Source organism: Serinus canaria, chromosome Z (genome assembly GCF_022539315.1).
Source record: "Serinus canaria isolate serCan28SL12 chromosome Z, serCan2020, whole genome shotgun sequence".
Classification (NCBI taxonomy): Eukaryota; Metazoa; Chordata; class Aves; order Passeriformes; family Fringillidae; genus Serinus; species Serinus canaria.
Genome location: NC_066343.1, coordinates 37,709,809 through 37,735,377, shown reverse-complemented (window position 1 = coordinate 37,735,377; position 25,569 = coordinate 37,709,809). Strand labels below are relative to the sequence as shown.

The window sequence follows — 25,569 nt, the reverse complement described above, 5'->3', positions numbered from 1 at the left end:
GCTTCTGGCACATCAGTGCTAAGACCTAGTAACCAGCTGTTCCACCCAATGGCAAACAGAGAGAAGCGAGTTCCATCATGTTTGCAGTAGCTGGATAATTTAGGGAATGATTTTTTTGGGGAAAAAAAGACAGCTCGCACATGCAATCTATACCATTGCAAATTAACTGTAGGTATCTCCCTTAACCGCAAGCTATTAATTCAGCTATTTCTGCAGTTTTACAGTGACAACAGTAACCCTGTCAGTGAGATTAAGAAGTGAATGAATAATATTTTAACTGAATTTTAGCAGAAATAGGTATGTAGCAGGCTAGATGTGGCTGTTGTAGCCACAGTCTCCTTCAATCCTCTGTTATGTGTTTTCTTTATTAAGAGGTAGAAACATAAATCAAAAATAGTAAAATAATTATGTATTTAAGTTAACCTGAAAAAAAAGGAAGAAACACTTACATGGTAAATACATTCCTGGGCAATCTTATGTCCACCAGATGAAAAGAGCAAGAAGTTGGTCAGAAGATGCATTGTGAGTCGCTGGTTACAACACTGCTCTATACCCGTTACCCTGCGTACAGCAGCCTCCAGGTCTTTGAGAGAAAGGTCTGCGCAGCTGAACAGCATCATCAGATGATTGTAGACTGCTTGGGCTTCTACCTGTAGGAATAATTTCAAAGGGTGCAGGATTAGAGAAGAGTAAAGATCAAATCTATAGTATTTTACTCTGGATTTATTCAATAAAAGAAAACTGAATCCTCAGAGAAACAACTCAAACATAAAGTTTTAATTTAAACAGCAGGAAAACAAGGAAAGGAAGGGCTGTAACATATTTACTTTACACTGACTCACACACACAAAGGTGGACAAAATGGACTTTTCTTTTCTTTGGTCTTACAAATGAAGCAGACATGGCATCAAGCCAGGATTTTACCTTTTTTTATAATATAAGGAAACGGAGAAAGTCCCTCAGAAGAACATGGTCCGATTTTCACATTGTGAGAAAGAGAACAAAGGCTCCTCAAGGGCTCATTTCAGTATAGCTGCTGTAAATCAGTTAAATCCCCATGCAGTCTGACCTCGGCTGATAAAATGTTCTGGTAAGAATGTGCAATTTAACTTCTTCCTGTGTTGTTAACAACTTATGTTTTTATGTTGTGAGCTAGACAATAAAACCTAACTTTTACTGGAGGTAGGAAACAAAAGATTTTGGCGCCTCTAGAAAAAGAACTATGAGCAACTACTGCAAAAAAATCCTTACAATAATTCTGTTCACAGTATTAGAAATTAACTGAAAAAAACTTGTAGATGGAATGCAAACGAGTATCAGCTGGAACAATAGAAAAATACACCACAGCAGACCTAAAGGAAAAGAACACCTGTTTCTCAAGGATATTCACTGGGACAAGTTTTTTCAGACATTTGTCTGACATTGACCTACCCTTTCAACAATTTCATTTCATATAGTCTGAAAAAGGTGCTATTCTTGCATAAAGTCCACAACTATTTGTGAGGCACAAATGATACCAGGATCTACAGAAAGGTAACTGGAATTCCTCGTGATTTTTTATTCCTCTGTGCATCATATGAGCCAGAGACTGCAGATGGAGAGTAGCTGGTCCTGCTCCAAGAGCTCATGTACCCTAGAAATCTCATTCTTAGGGCCAAACTCCAAGTTTTGCTCCCTCAATGTTTCAGACCCTAAAGGTATGAAAGGAGTGCAACAAAGGAATAAATACTGAGAAGCAGAATTTTTAGTCCTGTAAATATGAGTGAACTCTAGTGAACAGGCTTTTTCTTCTTTAAATAATTTAAACACTTTGTATTACCTTCTGGCTAATATAAAGGTGTTACCTGAAGTACATTGCAGGAAGACAAAATCCTAAGTCATAAGTGCAAACCTTTCCACACAAAAATAATGCTGAATGAAAAGCAGACCAGATTGACATCCACCAGAAGTTCCCACAGCATGTTAATCCTTAACTAGTGAAAGGTGCTGGGTTTGAGGTGGAAACCACTTCATTTGAAAGAGCTGAGACCTAATCTGCCAAAGGACAAATTAAAAAAAAAAAAAACCTGAACACCTAACTAAAGGCAGACGTTTTGCATGAAGTGTGGGAATCCCTCTGAAGTAGCCTGATCTGTGCAAAAAAAAAAAAAAAAGAAATAAGAAAGAAAAAAAAAAAGGAAAGTCTCAGTTTAAATACCTAAGAAAAGAATAATAATTAATTTAAATATTAGACCTCTGGGAAAAGATGAGTCACTGTGTGGTCTGTCAGCAGAAATATTTTTGTTTCTAAAGTTTGTCTTATGTTATGACTGAATAACAAAATGGAATAGGGGACACACAGGGAGATGATTTCATATATAGGACAAAGTTATTTCACTCTGTGGAGTCAGAATACACTGATCTGCAATAGCTTCAATCACTCTTGCTTATTGCTCATATTACTCTCCCAAAACTATGTTCTAATAACAAGCCTGACTTCTTTACTTCACCCTAGCTCTAATCTAACTCTGCTCAGCCAACCCTTCCCTTGCCTTCCCATCCCATCCCTTGCTCCTAGACTATGAGAAAGTTAAGAAAAAAAATAATTTGTAGGTGACTGGGATGTGATCTCACATTTCTAGTGCCATCTGAAATGAAATACTGCATAATGCACTGTTGAACGTGGACCATTAGATGTAAATTTAAAGCATGATTTTTATGCTGTTGTGTACTGAGCTGCATTTTTAAATCCACCAGAATCCATTTCCAAATTAAGGAAAACTAGACAAGTTGCAGACTTTTGAATTGGGCCTTTGTAGATACAATTGCTTGGGCTAGTTCAGATTTGCATTACAGGTTTAAATTAAAGGCTTTCAAGTATCTGCTTGCATACCCAGATGCACAGCACTCTTCGTGCAGTACAGCATGTAAGGTTAGAACACTGCTCCTTCTGTTACCAGCCCAGCATATGGCATCATCATGTATTTGTTACTCTATCACATGCCAAAAACTGGAGAGAAATCAGAGTAGCTGGGGAAGGTTAGGATTCAAAATTGTGTTTGATTAAGTATCTTCACGGTTTCAGCTGCTGTGATTTCTCTTGTTTCCTTCTCAGAAGACGCCATAACAGAGGCATACTGAATTCTCGCACACTGATTTTATAAATACTATCACAAGGGTATTTTTATTTAGGATTAAAAACACCCTGGTTATCCAAAAGAAAGCCAAGAAGGCGCTAATATATATCACATACTTAAAAAGGAGGAAAAAGCTTTTCTAAATATCAAAAATCACAAAAAAACCCCCCCAACTTTCAAACTGTCCACTGCAACACAATTCCCAGAGACTTTGTAAAGTCAGTACCTTTCATTTTTCTGATGTGCACTATTTGTTTTACGGCAATAAGACATAATCAAACTGCTGACTGCATATTGCCACTTACTATCACTACATTACCCACCATTGTTTGAGTCCTTTGTTGATTTTCATTCTTAGGACAGTAGTAGAATGCCAGCAGCCACAGCACAGGATCTGGTTCCACAGCAGCCTTCAGTAATTGTTCCGCTGCTATATCCAGCCATTCTCCAAAACAAGCAACCAAAAACCAGATTTCAAAGAGGTCAGTGAGAGAACTGGAAAACAACACAGATAAAAATAGTTATTTCTCATTATTTAACATTTTTAATTACCTTAAATTAACTAAAAAGGATGCTGACAGTTAACTTAAAAAAAAATATTTAAACCACTCTTCAACAGAGAATACCTTACCTGCTAATCATACAGCCATGCACTACTTAGTCTATTATCTGAAATCACAATCAAATGAGACACAACCAGTGTTACTACAGATTAACTTTAACAATACAACAGACTATCCTTAACAGTATCTTCTAATAATTTGTGACAAAATATTATGTATGAAAAGATACATAATAAAATTCATCCCTACTGTTTGTATGCTTCGGCTGCAGGATTTCCAAAACTTTAAAATCATATTACACTCTTTACATACTGCTGCCTTTCACTTTCTCTCTGTTGCTTTCCAGGGTTATTTTCTGCTTTTTGGTAATTCATGAAGTGCATCTTTTTTGGTCATTAATGAGGAATTACATTTAGATGGACTAAATATAAATTGTTAAAATAAACTTTAAAGTATATCTCCTGACTGTTAAAATTCAAGTTTTCTTAAATGAAAATTTTGAAGGTGTTTACAAAAGGATTATTGATGTAAGAAAGGACGACCATTCATCTCCACACTTTCTCATGTGCATTCCTCTAAAGTCAGAGAAGACTAAAGAAAAGAGATGCAAACCAGTGGTAGGTGTCTCAGAAGCAAAAACGTTAAAATAAGCATGGAAGGACAAACAAAAGGACAGCTAGATTAAGAACTAGGAACAATTATTTCTAATAAATTTAACAAAACTTGAAATAATTAGATGGTTTTCTTATGTTTTATTCCTGGGGACTCCAAAAGCTGCTGTGTCACCTTTGCAAAGAAACTACAAGAAGATCTTAGAAATTCCAGGAGTTGGTGTTACCATTATATTGAAGACTTTCTACCATTACAGAGCCTGTTTTGGAGTCATGTGCCCTCCCCCCTTCCATCCCCACTGCTGTTTCTGTCCACTCTGTAGTGGCATCTATGCTCCACTGCCAAAAGTGTCCCTTCACTATTTTTGGGACTTTTCCCCACAAAATGTCCACAAGTTCATCAACTGCTCAACTGATTTCTAGTTTAAAATGTCATGTAACGTTCACTGCTCACTAAGAGTACTACCTATAATAATAAATCTCAGCACAGAAGCAATCTGTTGATTAGGACACAAAAAGCACTTTGCTATAAGACTCACATTTGGTATTGAATAAACCCCTTGAAAACCAACCTATATATAAAGAGGACACTGAGCACCAACAGGATATACTGTGTAACAGAATTTTTTTTTCTCCTCTGTAAATCTTATTAAGTTGAAAGAATACAGAATCAGGAATAAAGCAATAAAAGAAAACTGAATATGGTTTCTTCATGGATATTAGAATTTATAACATGTTAGATCCATTTTCTTTCTAACTGGGAGGTGTTTGGTAGAGAACATAATTGTTGTAGGAGTACTAAAGGAAGTAGGAGTGTATTCTGGCAAGTACAATACTGTTCAAACTAGTGTACTGCTCAAAATAAAGGGGGGAAAAGACTATATATAAACCAAGAAAGGGCTGGGCAACAAAAGGAGAACAGACATGGTTATATTACTGTAATGCATTATGATGGATGGTATTTGTTTTATTTATTTGCTCTAAGCTCAAGTTACATGTTTCTTTAGGAAATCAGGGTCAGCTGTGGGTCACACTCCAAGGACAGAAAGGTTTGGCACACCTCAGGGAGGAGCAGGCGAGCCCTGAACTGCAGCTCATACAGAAAGTGAGAAGCTACCACCAGACAGCCTGGCCTCAGAGGGAACAACAAAAAGCTTTTTTCTGCCACTCAGCAACAAAAAAAAAGGCCCCTGTGAGTTAAGTGAAACCAAGCACGGCTGCAAGTATCTTTGTTCCAGTACCCAGGGGGAAAACTGGGACAGAGTGGCTGGACAGCAGCCAGGCAGAAAGGGACCCAGGGTCTGATTAAAGGCAGACTGAACACTAGCCAGCAGTGAGCCCAGGTGGCCAAGAAGGCCAATGGCATCCTGGCCTGTATCAGCAATAGGACCAAGGCAGCGACTGAGCCCTGTACTGGGCACTGGTGAAGCCACACCTTGAGTGCTGTGTCCAGTTCTTCCCTGAATTTAGGAAGGACAGTGAGATGCTGGAGCAAGTCCAGAGAAGGGAAAACAAGCTGGTGAAGGGTGAATGAAAGCCTGTGAGGAGCAGCTGAAGGAGCTGGAGTTGTTTAGCCTAGAGAATGCTCAGGGGAGACTTTATTGCTCTCCACAATGACCAGAAGGGAGGGTGCTGCCAATTGAGGCTTGGTCTCTTCTCACAGGCACCAGTGACAGGAAAGGATGACAGTCTTAAGCTGCACCAGGGAATGTTTACGTTGGACATTAGGAAAAAGTTCTTCACAGAAGGAGTAATCAGACATTGGAATGTGCTGCCTAGGGAGGTGTTGGAGCCACTGTCCCTGGAGATGTTTAAAAAAGACTGGATGTAGCACTTGGTGTTGACAACGTGGTGTTAGGTCAGAGGTTGGACTTGATGATCTCAAAGGTTTTTTCCAGCCTAGGTGATTCTGTGATTCCATGATCTTATTATGCAAGTCTGGCTGGCCTTGGTGTTCTATGTTTCTTTTGATATATTTCGAGTTTAAAATCAAAATTAATTTGGTTTTTTTGAATTTAAAAGCTGTTCAACATTCTTTGGAGAGGTAAGTCTCAGAGCAGACCAAAGCAAACTTGTATCCAAGCACATACAAGTCAGGTCTCATCACACTCCTTATAAGAAAGAATTACAAGGCAGCAGCAGATAGAGATGTATGTTTTTTCATTATTTTCATATAGTCCCAGAACATCCCCTGTCAAAGCATAATTCAGGTACACAAACAAACCCCAAGGGCACCAGGTCAGAAACATGGAGTGACAGCCCAAAGATTAACACAACAAAAATGATACTGCAGTCTGGCAGGCATATTAATGAAAATAAGGAAGTTTGCAGTTTGGGTATTTGTACAAGCCTGCAGAAAGCCAAGCTCCTTCATAAAACAGGCTTAAAAGTTTTGAGGGAGAAATGGGAGAATAGACAAGTAAGCATTTCCATTATGCAGCTAGATATTTGTTGGAAGGAATGACAAGATTTTACTTCCTCAGAGGCTTATTGGCCAGGTAAACAGATGTTATAAAGCTCAGGTTCAGAAAGTAATCCAAGTCCTATTCTTAAAAATAAAGCCCGACTTAGAGAATAATAAGAAAATTATGAAATACAGTCACTAAAGACTTCAAATGACATGACCTTTCACAAATTAACATGCAAACGACAAAAAGTCTGAAGATCTTTTCTACTGCTTACCTAACGTTTGTATCTTCTACTAATGCTTTGAGCATATCCGAAATGTGTTTCACGTGTTGAGACCAATATGCAGTTGAGAGTTCTGAGGATGAAGGATGAAAATAAAACACCTAAAATCATTGTCTGTCCACAGGAATGTAACACTGAAGCATTAAGACAGCTGTAAGATTTCTCCAAATTGATTAATTTATCACAAAGTATTTAAAATTTCATTTCAAAATTTCCCAATTTTAAGCAATATCTATTTCTGTGTTTCATACAACAATTCATTGATAAAGCCACGGAAGGAAGTACAGCTAGGAATAATGAAATGAGGCTGATGTTCCTTTGCTACTTCAATATTAATATATAATCAGGGCCGTAGCATTTTAAGAGGCTCTTGTACTGAGCTTTAATTATTGTCCATCAAAAAACATACCAAATTGAACAGTGGTATCTTGATATGTATGAATAGGAAAAATATGAAAAAAGTTGGGTTTGCAATCTAAAATATCTGAATTCGAGCCTCAGAGAGAAACAGAAAGCCTGTTTCCTGTGAAATACATGTGAATTTTTCCATAATGACAATTACTGATATTATAACGTAAGAAGATTGCAGTATTTTTACAGTCTCTGTAACATGGCTATCATTCCTACATAATTATGCATTCTTTCTTTGTTATTTACTTCTGATCTAGTTTTCTTTAAAGTTACATCTGTAGTATTGTTACATAAGAACCAGACATTTCTGCAGAAAAATACATTAAAAGAATATCATGAAAATTGCTAAATCAAACACATCCTATAAAGGAAATGGCAAAAAGTTATCTCTATCCCTTTTAAAGTTATTTTAAGACATACACAGATCACGCAGACTCCTAATGCTGCAAATACTTTATGAAAAAACTTACCAAAAGGACGTCTGACTAAACTTCTAACAAGAGGCTGGTGATGGTACGGGAAGTAGGCCTTCAGTGGAAATTTAGGCTAAGACACAAAATCATTATTTTAAGAGATTTCTGTGGGTTTCAGAATTTTATTTTATGATTTTATTCATTGTGGGTTTGTTTTCAAAACAAACCCACAGTGAATAATCTCATCTAAGACAGTAATTAACAATACAGACCGAAGCAAGAAAAAAGAAAATTAACTCTTTAGTTAATTTTAGAATTTGGCATTAAAAGGGGGATATTTAGGAAATGCTTGCTTATAAACAGTAATTTTTTATAGATTTTAAAAGTACATGCATCAAAAAAGATTCAGAGCATGAAGAAAATTATGTTACTAGTCTTAGTCTTTTTCCCTGTAACCACGTAAGTTTTCACTCTTAATATGCAGAGCTTAAAAGAGACACTAATTTCATTTTCCAGTGTAAACAGATTCACAGATGATATTAAACTAAGAAGTAATAACACCTACAGAATCTGAGGGTGTTGTGTAGATTATTGCCATCTGTTCAAAAATGGAAATCTAAACTTCTCAGGACCTGATCGAGCAGCAGGTAGGGCAGTCAGAGATAAAAGATTTGCTCTGTTTATCTGAGAATGTGTGACTTGTATACTGTGAACACTGCTTGTGTAACTGAGACTTGCAGTAGCACACCTCTAAGCTGTTTGCTCTGCAAACACATACTAAAGGCATGTCCACCATAGAGCATGTAGCTGCAAGTGCAACACCAACTCCCCCTGAGACAGACAGAAAGCCAGCCAAGCCCACATAGGGATCACTGGCATAAAATCCAGCTAAAGTCCAGGGCACAGTTTTACTTTACATTTTCATTAATTAACTGGATGAAGGGGCAGCAAGTTCCCTTGGCAAGTTTGACAGTGTGATGACACAAAACTGGGAGGATTGGCTGATACAAGAAAGGGTTGTGCTGCCATCCAGAGGGACCTTGACAGGCTGGAGAAATGGGCTGAGAGAAGCCAAATAAATGTCAACAAGGAGAAAGTATAAAGTCCTGCACTTGGGCAGGAATAACTCCAGGTACCTGCTGGCAGACACCCAGCTGGAAAGCAGTTTGCAGAGAAGGACCTGGGGACCCAGTGGACACCAAGGTGAGGGTGAGTCAGCAGTGTGCCCTGGGAGAGAGCAGTGAGTGGCAGATTGAGCTGCATTAGGCAAAGGATTGTCAGCAGGTCCAGGGAGGTGCTCCTTCCCCTCCCCTCAGCACTGTTAGCAGCCATTCCAGCAGCCTAACATGAAGTACTATGCCCAGTTAATGCCCAGTTAAATAAAAGGCCACAAAGATCATTAAAGGACCAGAGAACTTCTATGAGGAAAGACTGAGAGAGCCTGAAGAAGAGAAGGCTCAAGGGGGATCTTAGCAATGTATATAAACACATAAAAGAAGGGTACAAAACAACAGAACTAGGGCTTTCACAGTGGTGCACAGTGACAGGATCAGAGGTAATGGCACTCAAGCACAGGAGGCTCTGTCTGTGTATCAGAAAACAATTCCGTAATTTTCTTTTCACTTTGTTTTTACAGTGAGGTGGCCAAGCACTACCCTAGTTTACCTAGAAGAGTTGTAGCATCCCACCTGGACATAGTCCTGGACAACTGGTTCTAAGTAGCTATGATTTGGAGATGGGGAGTTGGACAAGATGATGTCCAGAGGTCTCTTCCAATTCTCAAGCAATCTATGATTCTCTCCTTTACATCTTTACATCAATACCAGTAATCTTAGAACTCTTCTGTCGTCTTTTTTTAGGAATAAGAAGGCATTTAGCTAACAGATCATCTCTTGAAACACAGATGGGGAATATGAACTCTATAAAATGTGATAGAGCTGTAAATCCAATGAAGACTGTATTTAATAACTATTTTCTATTGGCCTATATATGCATGCATCTTATAAACAAACCAAAGGACACATTCTCTCTATTACCTTTTTTTAATTCTGTCAACAACAGTTAAGTGAAATTACAGCACATGAATATATACACTCTTCTTAGACAGTCTATATATCACTGGTGTAGTAAGAGTCTGAAGTCTTTTTGTTGAGAGGAATTAGGCTAAGTAGAAAAAATTAATAATCCCTATATTAAAGGATGCATGTAGCCAATTAACTTGCACCAAAAATTCCCATGAAAAAGCAGCCCCTTGATACAGTTAGCAGTTAACAAGACAAGCCATAGCATACGCTACATACGAAAACAGTTTGTGAAGTCAGTGAAGAACAATTTTCAGTATACTGTCTAGGCAAAGCTAGAAAGATTTGTCATATAAACACAGTATTTTAGTCAGTTCTTTCTTCATGTAAGCCATCACAAAATGAAAACAAGGTACTATCAGAAAGAACAAGTTTGGATGTGGCTGGTTATAATAACTGCCATGATGCATAACTGGAAATAAACATTGAAGACAGGTTTAAAATATTTGTCCAGCTATTAAAAACAAAATTCCCAGGTGAAAACCAATGATAATTCTGAAATTATCAAGGGAAAATAATCAATGAGGAAATTCTAATTTCTACCAAATAGAAATATGAACTTTAACTTCATAAATTTACAAGTAACCTGACCTAACTATCCTCAGGTCAGCTTTCGCTAGGACCACAAACTTAAAGAAAATCTGCTAATACAAAACATACCCCAACAGTGATCTCAGTATACCCATTCTTAATTTCTTCTTCAATGACTCCAGAAATGGGACTTTTTCCAAAGTAGGTTTAAACCCATGTTCTATTTATACTGTTTGCAGTCTCCAAGAAACATGGAAGAAAAATGACTATCCTAAACCCAGCAGCACTGTTTTTTCCCACTCTTCAGCTTTTCTTCTGCCAAAACTTGTTCTCTCTAAATGGTCTAAAAGTTGTTATAAAAGACAGCTATTTCTGACAGCTGCCACACTGCAACAGAGAATCACTCTCCTATCACACAAACCTGTGAACTGCCAGACACAAGCCATTCCTTTTGCAAATTTTATGGATGTATGTTTGCCTAGTTTTTACAGTTAACTGTCTATAAATTCTGAAGGTCTCAGTGGTCAGGCAGAACCCACTTCATCTTCTGTCATTAATGTTTTTACCACTCTTCTACTAAATGCTACTGAAGCACATTATGTCCTGTCAAGGGCAAACAGATACCACAAAGACAGATACCTTATGAATATATGTAATGATGGTATGACCAAAGGGAAAAAAAGGGGTCTGACTGACTTCAAGTTTAGGAAGCAATCTGTACCTACCTTTTTGCAAGTTAACTGTTAACTAAAATTACAGCTGATTCATAAACTGTGAGACAAGGGACTTTTAATTCTGTCATTGAAGATAACACCTTAATTAGAACCCCATGACTTAAACAGTATACAAATTAAATAAAGGAAACTCAACGTTTTAAACCACTTTAGAAAAATGGGCTGTAGTCCATGTTAGCTGCTAGCTTGCAATGCCAGCAGGTGAAGGACTTTCACCCTGAAGAAAATGTATCACCTGCACAGCAGGATTAGCTCTTGGGTGTCTGATGGGTGTGGGACTTTACTTTCATTCTCACCCACTGATCCCCACCTGGGGCTACACAGTGTGCTGTTGCCATGCAGTCAGGGTGGTACAAGATTATCACGCACAGCACTAATGTATTAAGCAAGACAGCTGCCTGAAGACAGAAGACAGATTCAGTCAAACTGCTAATTAAAAGCCAGTATGCCACAATTTTCAAGAAATCCCAGCATTCTCTTAATTACCATCTCCCTCAAAAAGATGCAAAAACTCAAAGGAACTAAAAATTTTCTTAAGTTTAAATAGAGGTTTTAAATTACAAGATCTTCCCAAACTTGCATCATACAAATTTGATTTCAAAAAACAAACAAGATTAACAAGATGGTCAGGATGTGACCATGTGACTTGGGAATCTAAAGTAAAGTTTGCAACCTATAAGCAAAAAAAGATTTTTCATATCTGTATTTCAAAAAATTAAGGTAAGAAACCGATCTTGCTCTTGTTTAAATTAGCACAAAACCAATTCTACTTAGTTCAGTAAGACCTGTACAAAAATCTGTGCAGAAGAAGAAAGACTAAGCGCTGAAATTTGAAAATTTAGACCAAGGAAACTTTCAAAGAGATCACTGTTGAGGATCAGGTGCTGAAAGCAGTATGTATTCTGTGTCCCAGTATGTATTAGCCTGTGTCTTTTACCTTCTGAACAGACAAATATGACTATTCAATATCCTTCTTATAATTATTTAGGGGACTAAGAATGGGATTGTTGTCTCTGCTTCATTTATTGTCAGAGACCCTGCTAATGCAAAAGAAAAATGCATCTAGCATTTTTCCTCATTTTTATCAAAGATGAATGTTCATGTTCGCTCCACAGGCAGAAACCTCAGCATCAGGGGAACTGAGCCAGGGAAAAGCACTTTATGCCAATGAACTTGAGGGCTGAGTTAGGGAAACTGCTCTTACATACTGGTTTTATGCTATAATTTTATGTGCAGATGAAGATGCTTGAACTGAACTTCAGCATATCTATGCAGCTACAGAGGGATGCTATTATTTATATTCAGTCACATCTCTTAAGAGTAGAATTAGATTTTTTTCTCGCGAAATTTTGCATTTTGTCACTGGAAAAAACCACTAAGAAAGAGATCTTGACTAACCTGTTTGTTTTCATTCTGATAAGCCAGAAGGAAGAGCTGTGTAAACACCTTTATTATTGTCATAACTTCTGAAGTTCCATCAGTTTCCATCAGTGCATTCCTATGCATTGAAAAGTTAGATAAGACAGATCAGATGATTAGTCTACCCATCACACCACTGTTAACTGAATGAAAGAAAAAGGTATATTCTTTGTATGCTGTACATTCAAACTGTGTCTGAGCTCATTACACCACTAACAGAAATACTAACTTGCAGGCTTTTTAGATTTTTAGTTTAAGTTTGAAAAAAACAACAACAACAAAACCAACCTCATATACAACTCCTACAAATAAATTAGTCTCAGTAAATATATACACTATACATGCAGACACATAATTTATCCTACCTAATAAGTATACAATTAAAAAAACTAGCACAACTTTATTAGCCAAATCTGGCATCTGATCAGTTTATTGTGTTCAGAGGAACTACTCCCATGACTGAGTCAAGCATACTTTACACTGTTTTGTGGCACTGCATCCCATAGGCCACTCTAGAGGTTTACAAAGGTGAGTGCCTCAACTTGCCTTCCACAGAGCAAAATAAGCTTGAGCAAATGGAGCAAGTAGAGAAAAGCACACAGCAGCAATTTTCATTCTCTTATTTGAAAGACATATAGTAGAAAGGAGAAAATATGTTCAAAGTAAGTTGCCAGTGAGATACAAGTATTAGAGAATTGTGTCATTCCTTCTAAAACATATGAAGAGCTAACACATTACTGTAACATAGAAATGTCACAAAATAGAGGCAAATAGAATCACTGGTAAAAAAAGGAACAAATAGTACATGGAAACTTGAGACAGCCTAGGTGTATGGACTAGGCTATATAGTCTAAGTGTATAGCCACACAAGGCAAGAAAACATAGCAAGAAAACATTGGGAAATAAAAGCAGTAAGTAATATCATTGTGATAATATAGAACAATTAATCTCAATATGCATGCAAATAGCAGGAAAAGTTATAACAGAATGAGTCATAATGCTTTGATCCATACTTCTAACAGAACACTAACCCCAAATATAAAAGAAATTTTGTGCCAGCTATAGAAACCTAACACAGTTTCCAAGCAAGGAAGTACATTTTCTTTATCAGCAGTTCTCTAAAATCTCACATGTGATTGCAACTGGAATAGTAACTTAACATCTGCATATCACTTGATACTAGTTGGAAGGACGTTAGAGAAATAGAACAAAAATAAACAGAAGGCTGCATAAACCAATTGATCTGCAAAAACCAGCTAACATATACAGCTTCATGTAAGTACCAAGAGGAGGTGGGACATAGTATTCTTAAAACACATCAATGTTTCAATACCAACAATGTAGAGCAACATGCACACTAAGCAGAAAACAATTCAAAGTAAAGAAAGGGAGCAGAAATGTAAGCTTAGAAACAGGAAAACATAATTTTTTAAGACAACTTGAAACATTAATAGAAGTGCAAAATTTTACCAGGAAATACTGTGTTGGACAAAGTCCTGCATTAACTGAGAATACCACATGACCTTAAATAAGCCAAGAAGCTTGGACAAATTTTGTCTCCCTGTACCATCACAATGCACAGTCTCCAGCCTAAGACATCAGTACACATCTGCTGAAGTCACATCAATTTTAAAATGCATCTTGCTTTGGGAAAGTGATTAATCTCAACTCTTCAGAAAATGCTATCTGTGTGCAGACACGGGACCACAGCAACAAAGGATTGCCAGAGCAGTGGCCCCCCAAGTGACTCCACTCTCACAATGCAGTGGTCTACAGTTCCTACAGCCAAGCTTCTTCTGTTAGTGCCTACACAAACATAAATGTGCACACAGACACACAAATGCCCCCACTCACATGTACCTGGGAGCCCTGTTTTCCTAAGAAAGGAAACACTTGATGAGCAAAGGATGTCAGTCACTAAATATATTATTGTTGTATTGGAATTGTTAATACTGATAACCCTGGCAGTAGATCTAGTTAAAACTAGTAAGTATTAAGTCAAGTGAAAAGAAGGGAAAAGCCACTGAAAACTGAGTATAAAGGATTTGAAGCCCCCACGTGGTAACCAATATATTGGTTGCTTCAAAATAATTTTAATGCCTTCAAAACCAAACTCACTATTAATAGGTGGATCAATAGTTGAAGGCCATTAAGAGCATATCTAACACAAATCCTGAAAAGCATAAACAAAATGTAAAAGAGGCTACACTGGTAAGTGCAAAAGTTTTTGCTAAATGCAACCTTCATGTTGGCATGGGCCAAGCCATTTCAGCATTTATAATTTTCACCTCAAAACTGTATTTCAGCCACAAATCTCTACTGAAGTACAAAATAAATTACAAATTTTAAAGGCTAAAATACCATATAGTCAACTGTAACAATGATTATTATGATGTAACTTTTACTTAAAGTTCTCAAGATTTTCAACATTTTTCATTATTTGCAGTGTACTACACAGAAAGGGACTTTAGAGCATACAGGTATTGAAAAAGATATCCTGAAATAAAAATATGTTGCAGATTATAGTACTGTTTCTGCTCTTAAAGAACACCTCAATGTTTCAATGGGTCATTTAAAGCCCCTCCCACAGTAATTTCAAAACTTACTTGAAAATTTCATTTACAATTCTGAAAATAGCAGGATGGCTTGCTGCTTGTGGCTGTTGATAATCAAATGAAAGAAAATTAGGTATTAATAAGGAACAACTCACACAACTGTCATTGCATAATTTATAGCTTAACTCATGCATGGTATTACATAGCCATTATTAAGCTGTAACTTTTAAGATCAACTCTCACTAAACCCACAGATTTTCTCAGGATTAGAATTCTTAGGATTCTCCACAGGGAGACCAAGCAGGCTCAACAGCTGACAAACACAAGCACCTGGGATCCCAAACTGTTTATGACAACAATCACTACAAATACTAAAGGTGGCAGACAGAAAGAACAGGTTGTTGCATGCAATTGCTAGAGGCTAGACACAGGGAGATTTTCAAAAAGCTTTTCTTTCCTCTTTGCAGACAATCCTCTCAGGATGTGCTCTGAGACTCTTGCTCCATCTTCAAAATTAAATTCCACAAATTAAATTGATTTTATCATCTTAATCTTTAATAGTTTTGCATGCATTTTCATCCAAAACATTTTCTCACACTATAATCTTTTGTGAACTTCAGCATTGCTAGTACGACCTAATTGTCTCAGTGCATCAATTTTTTTAACTAGTGAAGCCTTTTTCTCTGCTGCCACACAAAAGACTGTTTTGAGAAAGTTGTTATATTAAACATGCACCAGTAAACACACTGCTTTCTAATTAATATTCTTAGGCTTTTATAGAACACCTAGAAAAAACCCCACTCACTCATTTCCCAAAGTACTAAGTTAAAGTCTAAGTTGCAAAGCAAATCCTCACTTAGTGTCTCTGATGTTAGTGCCTGAAGATTTTTAGTAAGAACATAGTTCTTGAACAGCCTAGAGTAAAGCATGTTTTAATAAAGTGCATTACATAAACTTTGGGAAGCACAGTATTTATAAAATGGCATTTATTAATACAGTTTAAAGTGCTTAATGCACTACTGAAAACTTGTATGCACTTGTTTCAAGCTAAAAAGTACCAAGTAGAAAATTAACATAACACTGTAATAATATATATAAATTATGTTTATAAAAATAAGCTATAATAATTACTATAACAATACTAATAAAAATTGAAATACTATTTTTTAACTGTACACAGGGAGAACAAGAACTTTGCTTGCTATAATCCGCACATGATAATATCAGAAAGCAAACAACCCTTACTAAAAAACTGTTTCGAGGAGCTGCTCCTCTCCCGCAGCTGCGGCTGCCGTGCTGCGCTCAGGAGGCGGCGGCTCCCCACCCCAGCCCGCGGCTCCCCACCCCAGCCCGCGGCTCCCCACCGCCGAGCTGCGCCACGGAACGCACGCCACCTCCTGCTCCAGGGCAGGAGCAGCGGCAGCTGCGCCCCAAATCCCGCCGGAGCGGGCAAGGAACCCCCGGCACCAGGCCCGCAGCAGGCACGGGCCTCTCCTTGTTTGGGGGATTGGGGTTTTGTTCGTGTTTTGTTTGTTTCTTTCTTTGTTTGTGAGAAGACAGGACTGTATCTCCAGAGCCGTCTGCTAGATCCAACCATCCTGAGGTTCTGGAGAGCAGTGGAAAGTGAGAGTATGTTTTCAGTCCTGTGGGCTGAACAGTTGGTTCCATAATTCCTGCCCCCGTCTTTCAGACACTCTATCCACCTTTGCACGCACACTTCTCCGATGAGGAATGGACAAACTGTTGCTTAAGACAGGCAGGATACAAACCAGAAAGAGTCCAGCGCACAGCTCACAGACCTAGATCAAACCCTAGTTCCTTTGAACAATAAAAAATAAATAATAAAATAAATAAAAAATAAATGTGCTATATACAACAACGAAAAATTCCACACGTCTCCCTGCAGACAGCAGCAATCTAACAGTATTCACTACAAGAAATCACAGTAAATAGGTCCAAGGATTTTATCTAAACTACTGAAATCAATATGCATTTCATCACTGGTAGTCAAACGGGAAAAAACAAAAAACAAACCCAAGCCCAAACCCCACTGTTACCTAATTTCATGAGATTTTGATCAATGGACTGTATGGAATTAATTTGCAACAAGAATGCTATGATAATACAAAATTTTGCCCTGCAATTTGAAGATGCCCTTTGTGTAGCAGGTCAAGGCAGCACAATTGTGCTCCTTGCTAGGAGAAGTTCTGGAATTTGGGAGGATTATAATTTTCAGGAGGGATTTTAATAAAATTTTCTTCTTGTTGACATTATCTCCTTATATTTTCAAAATAAAAAGGCATTTTGCATCTCAATAAACTTGTCTGCAACTAATCAATGCTTTTCACAGAAATCAAACCCTATGTATTGTTCAATCACTTCTAAAACAGGCATAATACAGATAGCACAATACACACTAAACAAAAAGATTCAAATACAGAGAATTGGAGCTGCATGTGTGGTTTTATGATAGAAAAAAATGTACTTTCAACATAACGTTTTTCAGACACAAGTCTTAAAGAATTATACCACTTATATGTACCTGTATTATTAGAAAGCAGAATCTGAAAAAACTTATTTATGACACAAAGCCAGAACTGAATAAAAAAATTAGAAAAATGCATCAGTATCTACAGTAAACAAGTAAATGGGGAAAAAAAAAAAGAGACAGAATAATCTGCATTTTATTCACATCACAGAATCTTCTGTACCAACCACAAGAATAAACATGAAGAAGTAAAGATTACAAAGGTCATACAGATTTGAGGTGGTAACTCTAGATTTCCAGGCTCACATGCAATTAATTGGACAAGACACTTCTAGAAGTTAAGCACATCTAACTTTAGGAACCACTACGGTGCTGTATTTCAAAAGTTGTCTGCATCTTCCAATTGTATATTTGTATTTCTGAATTTTATTTTATATTTGCTAGTTGAAAATAGAAAATGTTACTTTTTTAATAGGAAATGCCAAATTGTGGTTTTATTTTGAAGAATACATTTATTTTTAAAGCAAAAGTATATTTTTACAAAAGCTTTGAAAGCACCTGAATCTATCAACATTAGGAGTAATTTTCTCTATCCTTCCTCTTATCTTCCCCATTAATGCCTCTTTTATTGCCTCTCTACATTGGACAGTATTTTGACTGTAGAGCTCAGGGACAGCGGGGATAAGGCTGGGTGCCTGTGGGTGACAGATGGACGGCCAACAAGGCAGAGATCCTGCTGGAAGTCTGTCACAGACCACCCAGCCAGTGCAGCCTCTCTCCCGCGGTCGCGGGTCTGTGCGGTGCCCGGCTGGGTGCCCGCGGCCCGGCCGAAGATGGCCACACGATGCTGCCACTCCCGCATTCCCTCCGGAACTCTGGTAGGGTTACCGTCTGCAGCGTGGGTGGTGCAGGCAGGATCTTGGCTACGAGGTACCGAAGCAAAGGAAGGAGGAGGGATGCCCGTATAAGAACCAAGAATCTTTTAATCTTCCCCAGGGCGGCTGGGGATAGGCGACAAGGAAGGGGTCTCGGGGGGCGCTGATAAAGGGAGCGGGTGTGATGGGAGGAGATGCAAAGCTAACCAATAACGAGGGCCCAGGGAGGAACGTGTGTTACAGCTAAGCCACTGAGGATCACACAGGGGAGGGGAAAAACCCCAGGGGCAAATCATACATCGAATAAGGGATGATTGACACAGAGAATTCTCGAGATAAGGGGGGGGGGTGGTTACCATGACAGGCCGGGGGGGGGGTAGCTCCAAAAGGGAGGAAATAGGGAGAAACCATTGTGAGGGAAATACATGGGGGGAACCGAGGACCAAACCATTATTGAGTTACAAAAGGAATAACTGATTCTAAAAACACACAGTGCCACAAGCCAGGATGAAGTGAAATATTCTATCAGTGGATGTTTCATGATCACTGGCCCTTGTTCTTGTGGCAGACTTTAACGTGCCAAAAGTCTGCTGGAAGCTCAGCAGTGCAGAGGAGACAGTCCAGGAGGTTCCTGCAGAGTGAGGAAGGGAAATTCCAGACACAGCCTATAAGGGAGCCTACCAGGGCATGCCTTGCCAGGCCTGCTGTTCACAATCAGAGAAGGGCTGTGGGACACGGGGTGGTCAGGGACCATCTTGGGCACAGTGACCAGGGAATGACAAAGCTTCTCTTGGTAAAGTAAGGAAGGAATCAACAGAACCTCTGCCTTGGACTTCCAGAGGGCAGACTTTGGCCTGTTCAGGACACTGGTACAGAGAGTCCCTCAGGAAACTTCTCTTAAAAACAAATGGGTTCAGGAAGGCTGAACAAGCTTTAAAAAACAAATTTTAAAGGTACAGAATCAGGCCATCTCCATGTGCCCATAGATGAGCTGGTAGAACAAATAATTCCCCTGGCTGAGCAGGGAGCTTTCATGGGAACTCAGAAATAAAAGGCGAGCTTATGGCCTTTGGAAGGGGCAAGAAACTGAGGATGTCATTAGGTCATACAGAGAAAACTAGAAAGGCAAAACCTCAACTAGAACTCAATCTGGCCCCTGCTGTGAAAAATTATAGGAAGTGTTTTTATAAATACTTTAACTACAAAAGGAGGGCCAAGAAAAACCTCCATCCTTTACTGGACATGGAAGGGAACAGAGTCCCCTGTTGGGGATGAGGAAAAGGCTGGGTACTTAATGCTTTCCTTACCACAGTCTTTAACAGAAAGCTCTGTTATCCTCAGGGCAGCCAGCCCCCTGGCAGGTAGCAGGTAGACAGGGATGGGGAACAAAACAATCCAGGAGGAAGTTGTGAGTGACCTGCTGTGCCACTTAGACAATCACAAGTCTGTGGAGTCAGATGGGATCCACCCAAAGGTACTGAAGGAGCTGGCAGAAGTGCTCACTAAACTTCCCTCCTGTTACCTTGTTCACAGGGGTCCCAGGATGAGGGAAAAGACGAAAAAGTTGACTCCATGTTTCAGAAGGCTTGATTTATTATTATATGGTAGATAATATATAAAAACTATACTAAAAGAATAGAGAGAAGGATTTCACTACCATGCTAAGCTAAGAATAGAATAGGAATGTCTAAACAAAGGTCTTCTCCCAGACCGAGACCAGCTGGACAGGTGAATTGTGATTGGCTCTTAATTGGAAACAGCTTGACGGGGCCAATCACAGACCTCCCCTGTTGCATTCCACAGCAGCAGGTAAGAATTGTTTACAGTTTGTTCCTGAGGCCTCTCAGTTCTCAGGAGGGGAGAAATCCTAAAGAAGGATTTTTCATAAAACATGTCGGTGACACCCTCCATCATTTATCATTAGTTCTGGCTGAGGTCACAGATGTCTGAAGGTTGGCCAGTGTGACACCCATCTATAAGAATGGTGGAAGGGAGGATCCAGGGAACTACAGGCCTTTCAGCCTGACCCTGGTGCCAGGGAAGGTTATGGAACAGATTATCTTGTGCACCATCACACAGCACATACAGGACAACCAGGGGATCAGGCCTAGCCAGCAGGGGTTTGGGACAGGCTGCCTGACCAACCTAATTGCCTTTTATGACCAGGTGACCTGCCTATTGGATGAGAGAAAATTTGTGGATATTGTCTACCTGGACTTCAGCAAAGCACCTCAGTGTAATGATATTGAGGGGCTGGAGTGAGTGCAGAGAAGGGTAACAGAGCTAGTGAAGAGTCTGAAGCATCCTGTGAAGAGCAGCTGAGGGAGCTGGGGTTGTTTAGCCTGGCAAAAGCAGGCTCAGGAAGGACCTGATCACTATAACTGCCTGAGAGGAGGGCGCAGCCAGGTGAGGATCAGCCTCTTCTCCCAGGCAATCAGTGACAGGACAAGAGGACAGAGTGTCAACCTGTGTGTAGATCAGGAAGAATTCTGTCAGGGAGACGGTGGTTAAACATTGGAGCTGCCCAAGATGGTGTTGGAGTCACCATCCCTGGAAATGTTCGAAAAACAACTGGATGTAACACTTAGAGTTGTGATTTAGTTGACATGGTGGTTTTTGGTCAAAGATTGAACTCCATGATCTTGGAGATCTTTTCTAACCCTGATGATTCTACAATTATATGCTAACAAGGTGGAAAACAAAATGCAGCAAGAACAGATGATTTATAAAGAAGAAGACAACAAATTTTAAGCCCTCTCAACCCATTGCACTTTTCTTGCAATATACCTTTGAAACAAATAAAACTACTTTGGAAAGCTATCTCAGAATCAAACAGAAACTAAATGACACCAATTCAATCACATCTCTTTTTACATACATGGGCTTTAAAAATCAGTGTATATACATATGTATCCATTCCTGGTAAAACATAAAATACTAGTGTGTGTATTTACTGCACATTTAGTTGTTAATGCAAACATACAAATCCTAAAGTTATTTCTGAAAGGAAGACATCCACTCACCCACTAAATTTCAAAGAAGCTGAGACCATCTGTGATGGTCACTTCACTTGTTTTTATTACTTCTGAGTAACTACAGAATTTCCAATATTAATTTCAGTTTAGCCACAAACACACAAACATAATACCATGCCATATAAACATAAGTTAGTGGACCATCACAGTACAATTACTCGTGGAATTAAAATATGTGAGTAGTACATATCAAGTTTATTTCATAAGAGAGGTATAGTAGTTTACAACTATCCGTATACCTTAGATCTCTGTGAGGTTTATGTACAGTATGATTACTGTATAAAGACACTTGATTTAGGTAAGTTACTCTGATAATGTAATTATGAAAGTGCTGATTGAAATTTCCTTCTTATAATGTACTATAATCAAATCACTAACATATTTCTGACTGTTTGTCTTCTAAAGGTTTTCTTCCAAGTAAAGTAGAAATCTAGTTTTGTCTCATGATTCCACTATTACCATATCCGTAAGGTAAACAGAGCTTATATCCTAAAATGCCATAATTCAACTGCCAAAAAATGCATATCCACATTCCTAAATAAACATTTAAATATTCTTTAGGCAGGCTAAATGAATATACTTTGGCTTCAAAGTGCTGACTAATTTAATGCCACACAAGTGTCTTTACAGTACCATGAACATGTTGCACAAAATATCATTATGCATCTAGACCACTATTCCAGGATCATATTATTTGCTTTCTATACTCCCTCTCTGAAGCTTCTCATCCTGTTGTTTTCACTTGTTATGCCATCTCCCATATATGCACCCTGCCTCTTACCAATGCCTATCAATCCAGCTGCCTACTGCTCTCTTCTTTACATCTCCATTCATTCCATTCTTTGTCCACAGGATGTCCTCTCTAAACCAGTTTTCAAAGCTGCTACACTGGTCTTGTGAATAACTTATTTTGAAAGCACAAAGTATGCTAGCACAGTAATGTTCAATTCTTTTCAGAGATCAGGATGTGAAGGAAACTCAAGGATGAACATTTTTATGAAATGACAAAAAATGACATTTGAAACAAGTATTTGACTCTTTTTTATATATATTTTATATTTATAACCTAGATTTAGATATCTTTTTTTTCCCTCAGCTGGTACATGGTGTAGTACCAGACACTATATAAAAGTTTACAATAAATCTGATATTGAAAAATTATGCATAGACCCTATATATTGCCTTGTATGCTGTAATACCTAAATCCCCAGATGCCATATGAAGAACCACTGACACCAAGGCATTTATGAGATTTGCAAGTATCATAATGGATCCCTAAAATAAAGAGATTCCCAGGTTCAATTAAAAAGGAAGAATACTTGAAGGAAGAATTCTTTTCCTCACTAGAATATGGACTTTGTAAGAAGTTTCATAGGCTGAAAATAAAATACCATATGCCATTCATTAGTTCTGTCATTTTACTAAACATATAATTTTAGTGCATAGCACACATGCTATTTCACACTACAATTAACAATTAAATTTCCATTTAGTGCTGCAAACTAGCTCATTATTTTGGAAAAAGTACTATGCCAGGTTTTCTCATAGGGAAGATTTTTGGTGCTCTGCTTAACACAGCATTTGAAAACAAATTTTAATTATGGTTTAGCAGATGTTTTGCATTAAGAATTTTGTTCAGGTTTGCAAAGAAAACCAAGTAACTAAGCAGTCCATAACAAGGGATTCCAACTGTTCAGACTGCTGGACAAAGGGCACAGAGATTGAAGAAAAAACAGATTCAAATCCTTTTGGGCCAGAGTTTATTTTTTTAAGACAGATGAAGATACTCAGCACCCTCACCAAAAGGATTCTTCTTTTTTTACCCATTCTTCATCACTGGATGAGATCTTTTTTTTCTCTTCTACCAATTCAGTGTAAAAACTAAAAAATTAGTGATGTTTGTAAGACTCAAGGTTTGGCTTGCATTAACAAGTTATATGTCCCATATTGGCCATTTATACTGACATATGTCTCTATGCTGACATATTTGAAAACTATCAATCCTGAAGCATGAAAGAGCAGTATCAAATGTACTACATGTTGCACATACCAGCAGTGAGTCTTTTATGACACAAGCCACTTCTTCCAGTGAATTCAACTGAATGGAAAACACCTGGTCTAAGAGATGTAAGGTAGCTTTTTCAAGGCTTGGTAAGTGACGAAGCCAAAGGCTGAAGACAGCTGATTCAGGAAGGGAGATCTTCTTCCTGGTTTAGAGAGGAAAATACTGTTTTACCTGAGTAACTAGAAGGAAGACCAAAAAAAATTTACTATTTTTTTTTAAATATACTGGGGGAAAAGGAGACACAAGGATCAACCTGAAGCAAGAGAGAGAAGATCTTGTTTAGAGTAGCCTGCTCAATAGCCAATCACAATAGCAAAGAGTGACAGAACATCACCATCACCTACAAATGCAACTTTAACACACGTGTTTTTAAAACCTGGTCACCTGAGTTGGATCCCATCAAAGGGAAACAGAATGTTTAAGTCTGAAGTTCCCTTCCTCTCCAGAGAGAGTTTCTGTCCCAGGACCTTGTGCTCTCTCAAATCCTTCAGAACGCAAGGAACTGCCAACTAGTTTCAGCAGACAGCTACTAACAGATGAACAGGAAGGTTTCTGCTGTATAAGCAAAGCATTACCTATCTTTGCAGAGAAGTAAGGAAGAAACCCAAAACCAACAACAACAAAAAGAAAAAAAAAAGATAACAAAAAAAAGAAAAAAAAATTACTTTGAGGTAGCTAAGTCTTTAGCCCACCAGCACTGACCAGAGCTATATAACAGACAAATAGTTAAGATGACAAGTTATCTCTTCACCTAAAGACTTCAGCTATTGGCATTGTATCACCACAAAAGAAAAGGCACAGTGTGGACCAGCATGAATTAAAATATACTAAACTAATCTCCCAAGAAGAGATATCAGAGCACAAGCACAATATTTTTGTAGCTATTGTGATATTTGCAAATTAAAAGGTTCAAAGCAAAACAATACATAAATAACAATAAATATTTGTCTTGGTCTTAATTTAAGACTAAAAAACCTAAAATTAGGCTGAAGAGTATGTGCAAACTAAAGCTACTGATAAAAGGAGGAAAATACCAGCAGAAAAAAATACTAAAGCCATTTTAGGATCTATTTTCAATGTATTTATTTTGCCATATGTTTGTTTCATTATCAGCTTTCAGAATTCTGAATTTCATCAAAAAGCCTGTATTTTTTCTACTCAGTATTATGTAATGCCCCTTAATGAGGAAACAATAAATACATTGAAGTATCCAGAATTTTAAAACTGTAAAGCAATGCTCAGTATTAGCATGCTGTTTTACTAAATATTACTATTAAAGCACATACACACATGAGAGTAAATTAAGAATGACAAGAAATTAGCTGATTTTGCCACTATAAACTTTCTTGTGGCTTTTGTGACAGCATGGTAGATATTTTCGATATTATGGTGGGAAAAGAAATCTAGTAAGATTACACAGAGATGCTGCAACTCCAAGATACAAAAACCGTGTAGGACATTAACTGTAGTGATTATAATCCCACAGCTGAACTTGCAGATGGCCCCACCAGCAAAATTTTGAGTTGTTTGGAGCTCTGCAAGTGCCTCATTCTCTGGGGCAGGTTCCACCCATGTTCAGAAAGAAAACATGTTCTGAACTCAATAGAGTAAGGGAAAATAGAAGTCAGAGAGGAGAAAAAATTAAAATACAAGCACAGTCACATTCAAACCACATGAGTTCAGTGACAGTCCTGGAATATATCATGCAAAGCATGCGTGATCCTGTAACTTTTGCAAACTGCACTTTTGCTGAGGACCCTGAAAGAGTCACTTAGCATAAAGCCATGTGAAATTAGGTATATTTGGTCACTGGGATAAGTAAGTAGCTCAACAGTTTATAAAAGAGACATTTCTTTCAGTCAGAAAGAACCATCCAAATAATGGCCTTACTCACAACATGGAGTGTCAGAAGTCTGTCATGGTGGACTGCCCATCAGCTTACTGATATGAGAACAAAACACCTGTACACAACCTGTGACCT

At 38.2% G+C, this 25,569-nt stretch overlaps 2 protein-coding genes across 6 annotated transcripts in view; one reads left to right on the top strand and one right to left on the bottom strand.

The window, feature by feature from the left end:
- AOPEP (aminopeptidase O (putative)) overlaps nucleotides 1–25,569 on the top strand; it is a 579,142-nt gene that overhangs the window by 199,455 nt on the left and 354,118 nt on the right. The window lies entirely within an intron of this gene.
- The window catches only part of FANCC (FA complementation group C), an 80,658-nt gene that overhangs the window by 4,662 nt on the left and 50,427 nt on the right, over nucleotides 1–25,569 (bottom strand). For all 5 annotated transcript variants that reach the window (XM_030237377.2, XM_030237375.2, XM_030237376.2 and 2 more), the window contains 7 exons: nucleotides 23,574–23,730; nucleotides 15,177–15,229; nucleotides 12,550–12,649; nucleotides 7,863–7,938; nucleotides 6,973–7,054; nucleotides 3,440–3,611; nucleotides 450–650 (listed from right to left, as the gene is read on the bottom strand). In XM_030237377.2, coding sequence (XP_030093237.1) covers nucleotides 450–650; nucleotides 3,440–3,611; nucleotides 6,973–7,054; nucleotides 7,863–7,938; nucleotides 12,550–12,649; nucleotides 15,177–15,229; nucleotides 23,574–23,730 — 841 coding nt within the window. The remainder of the gene's footprint in view (nucleotides 1–449; nucleotides 651–3,439; nucleotides 3,612–6,972; nucleotides 7,055–7,862; nucleotides 7,939–12,549; nucleotides 12,650–15,176; nucleotides 15,230–23,573; nucleotides 23,731–25,569) is intronic.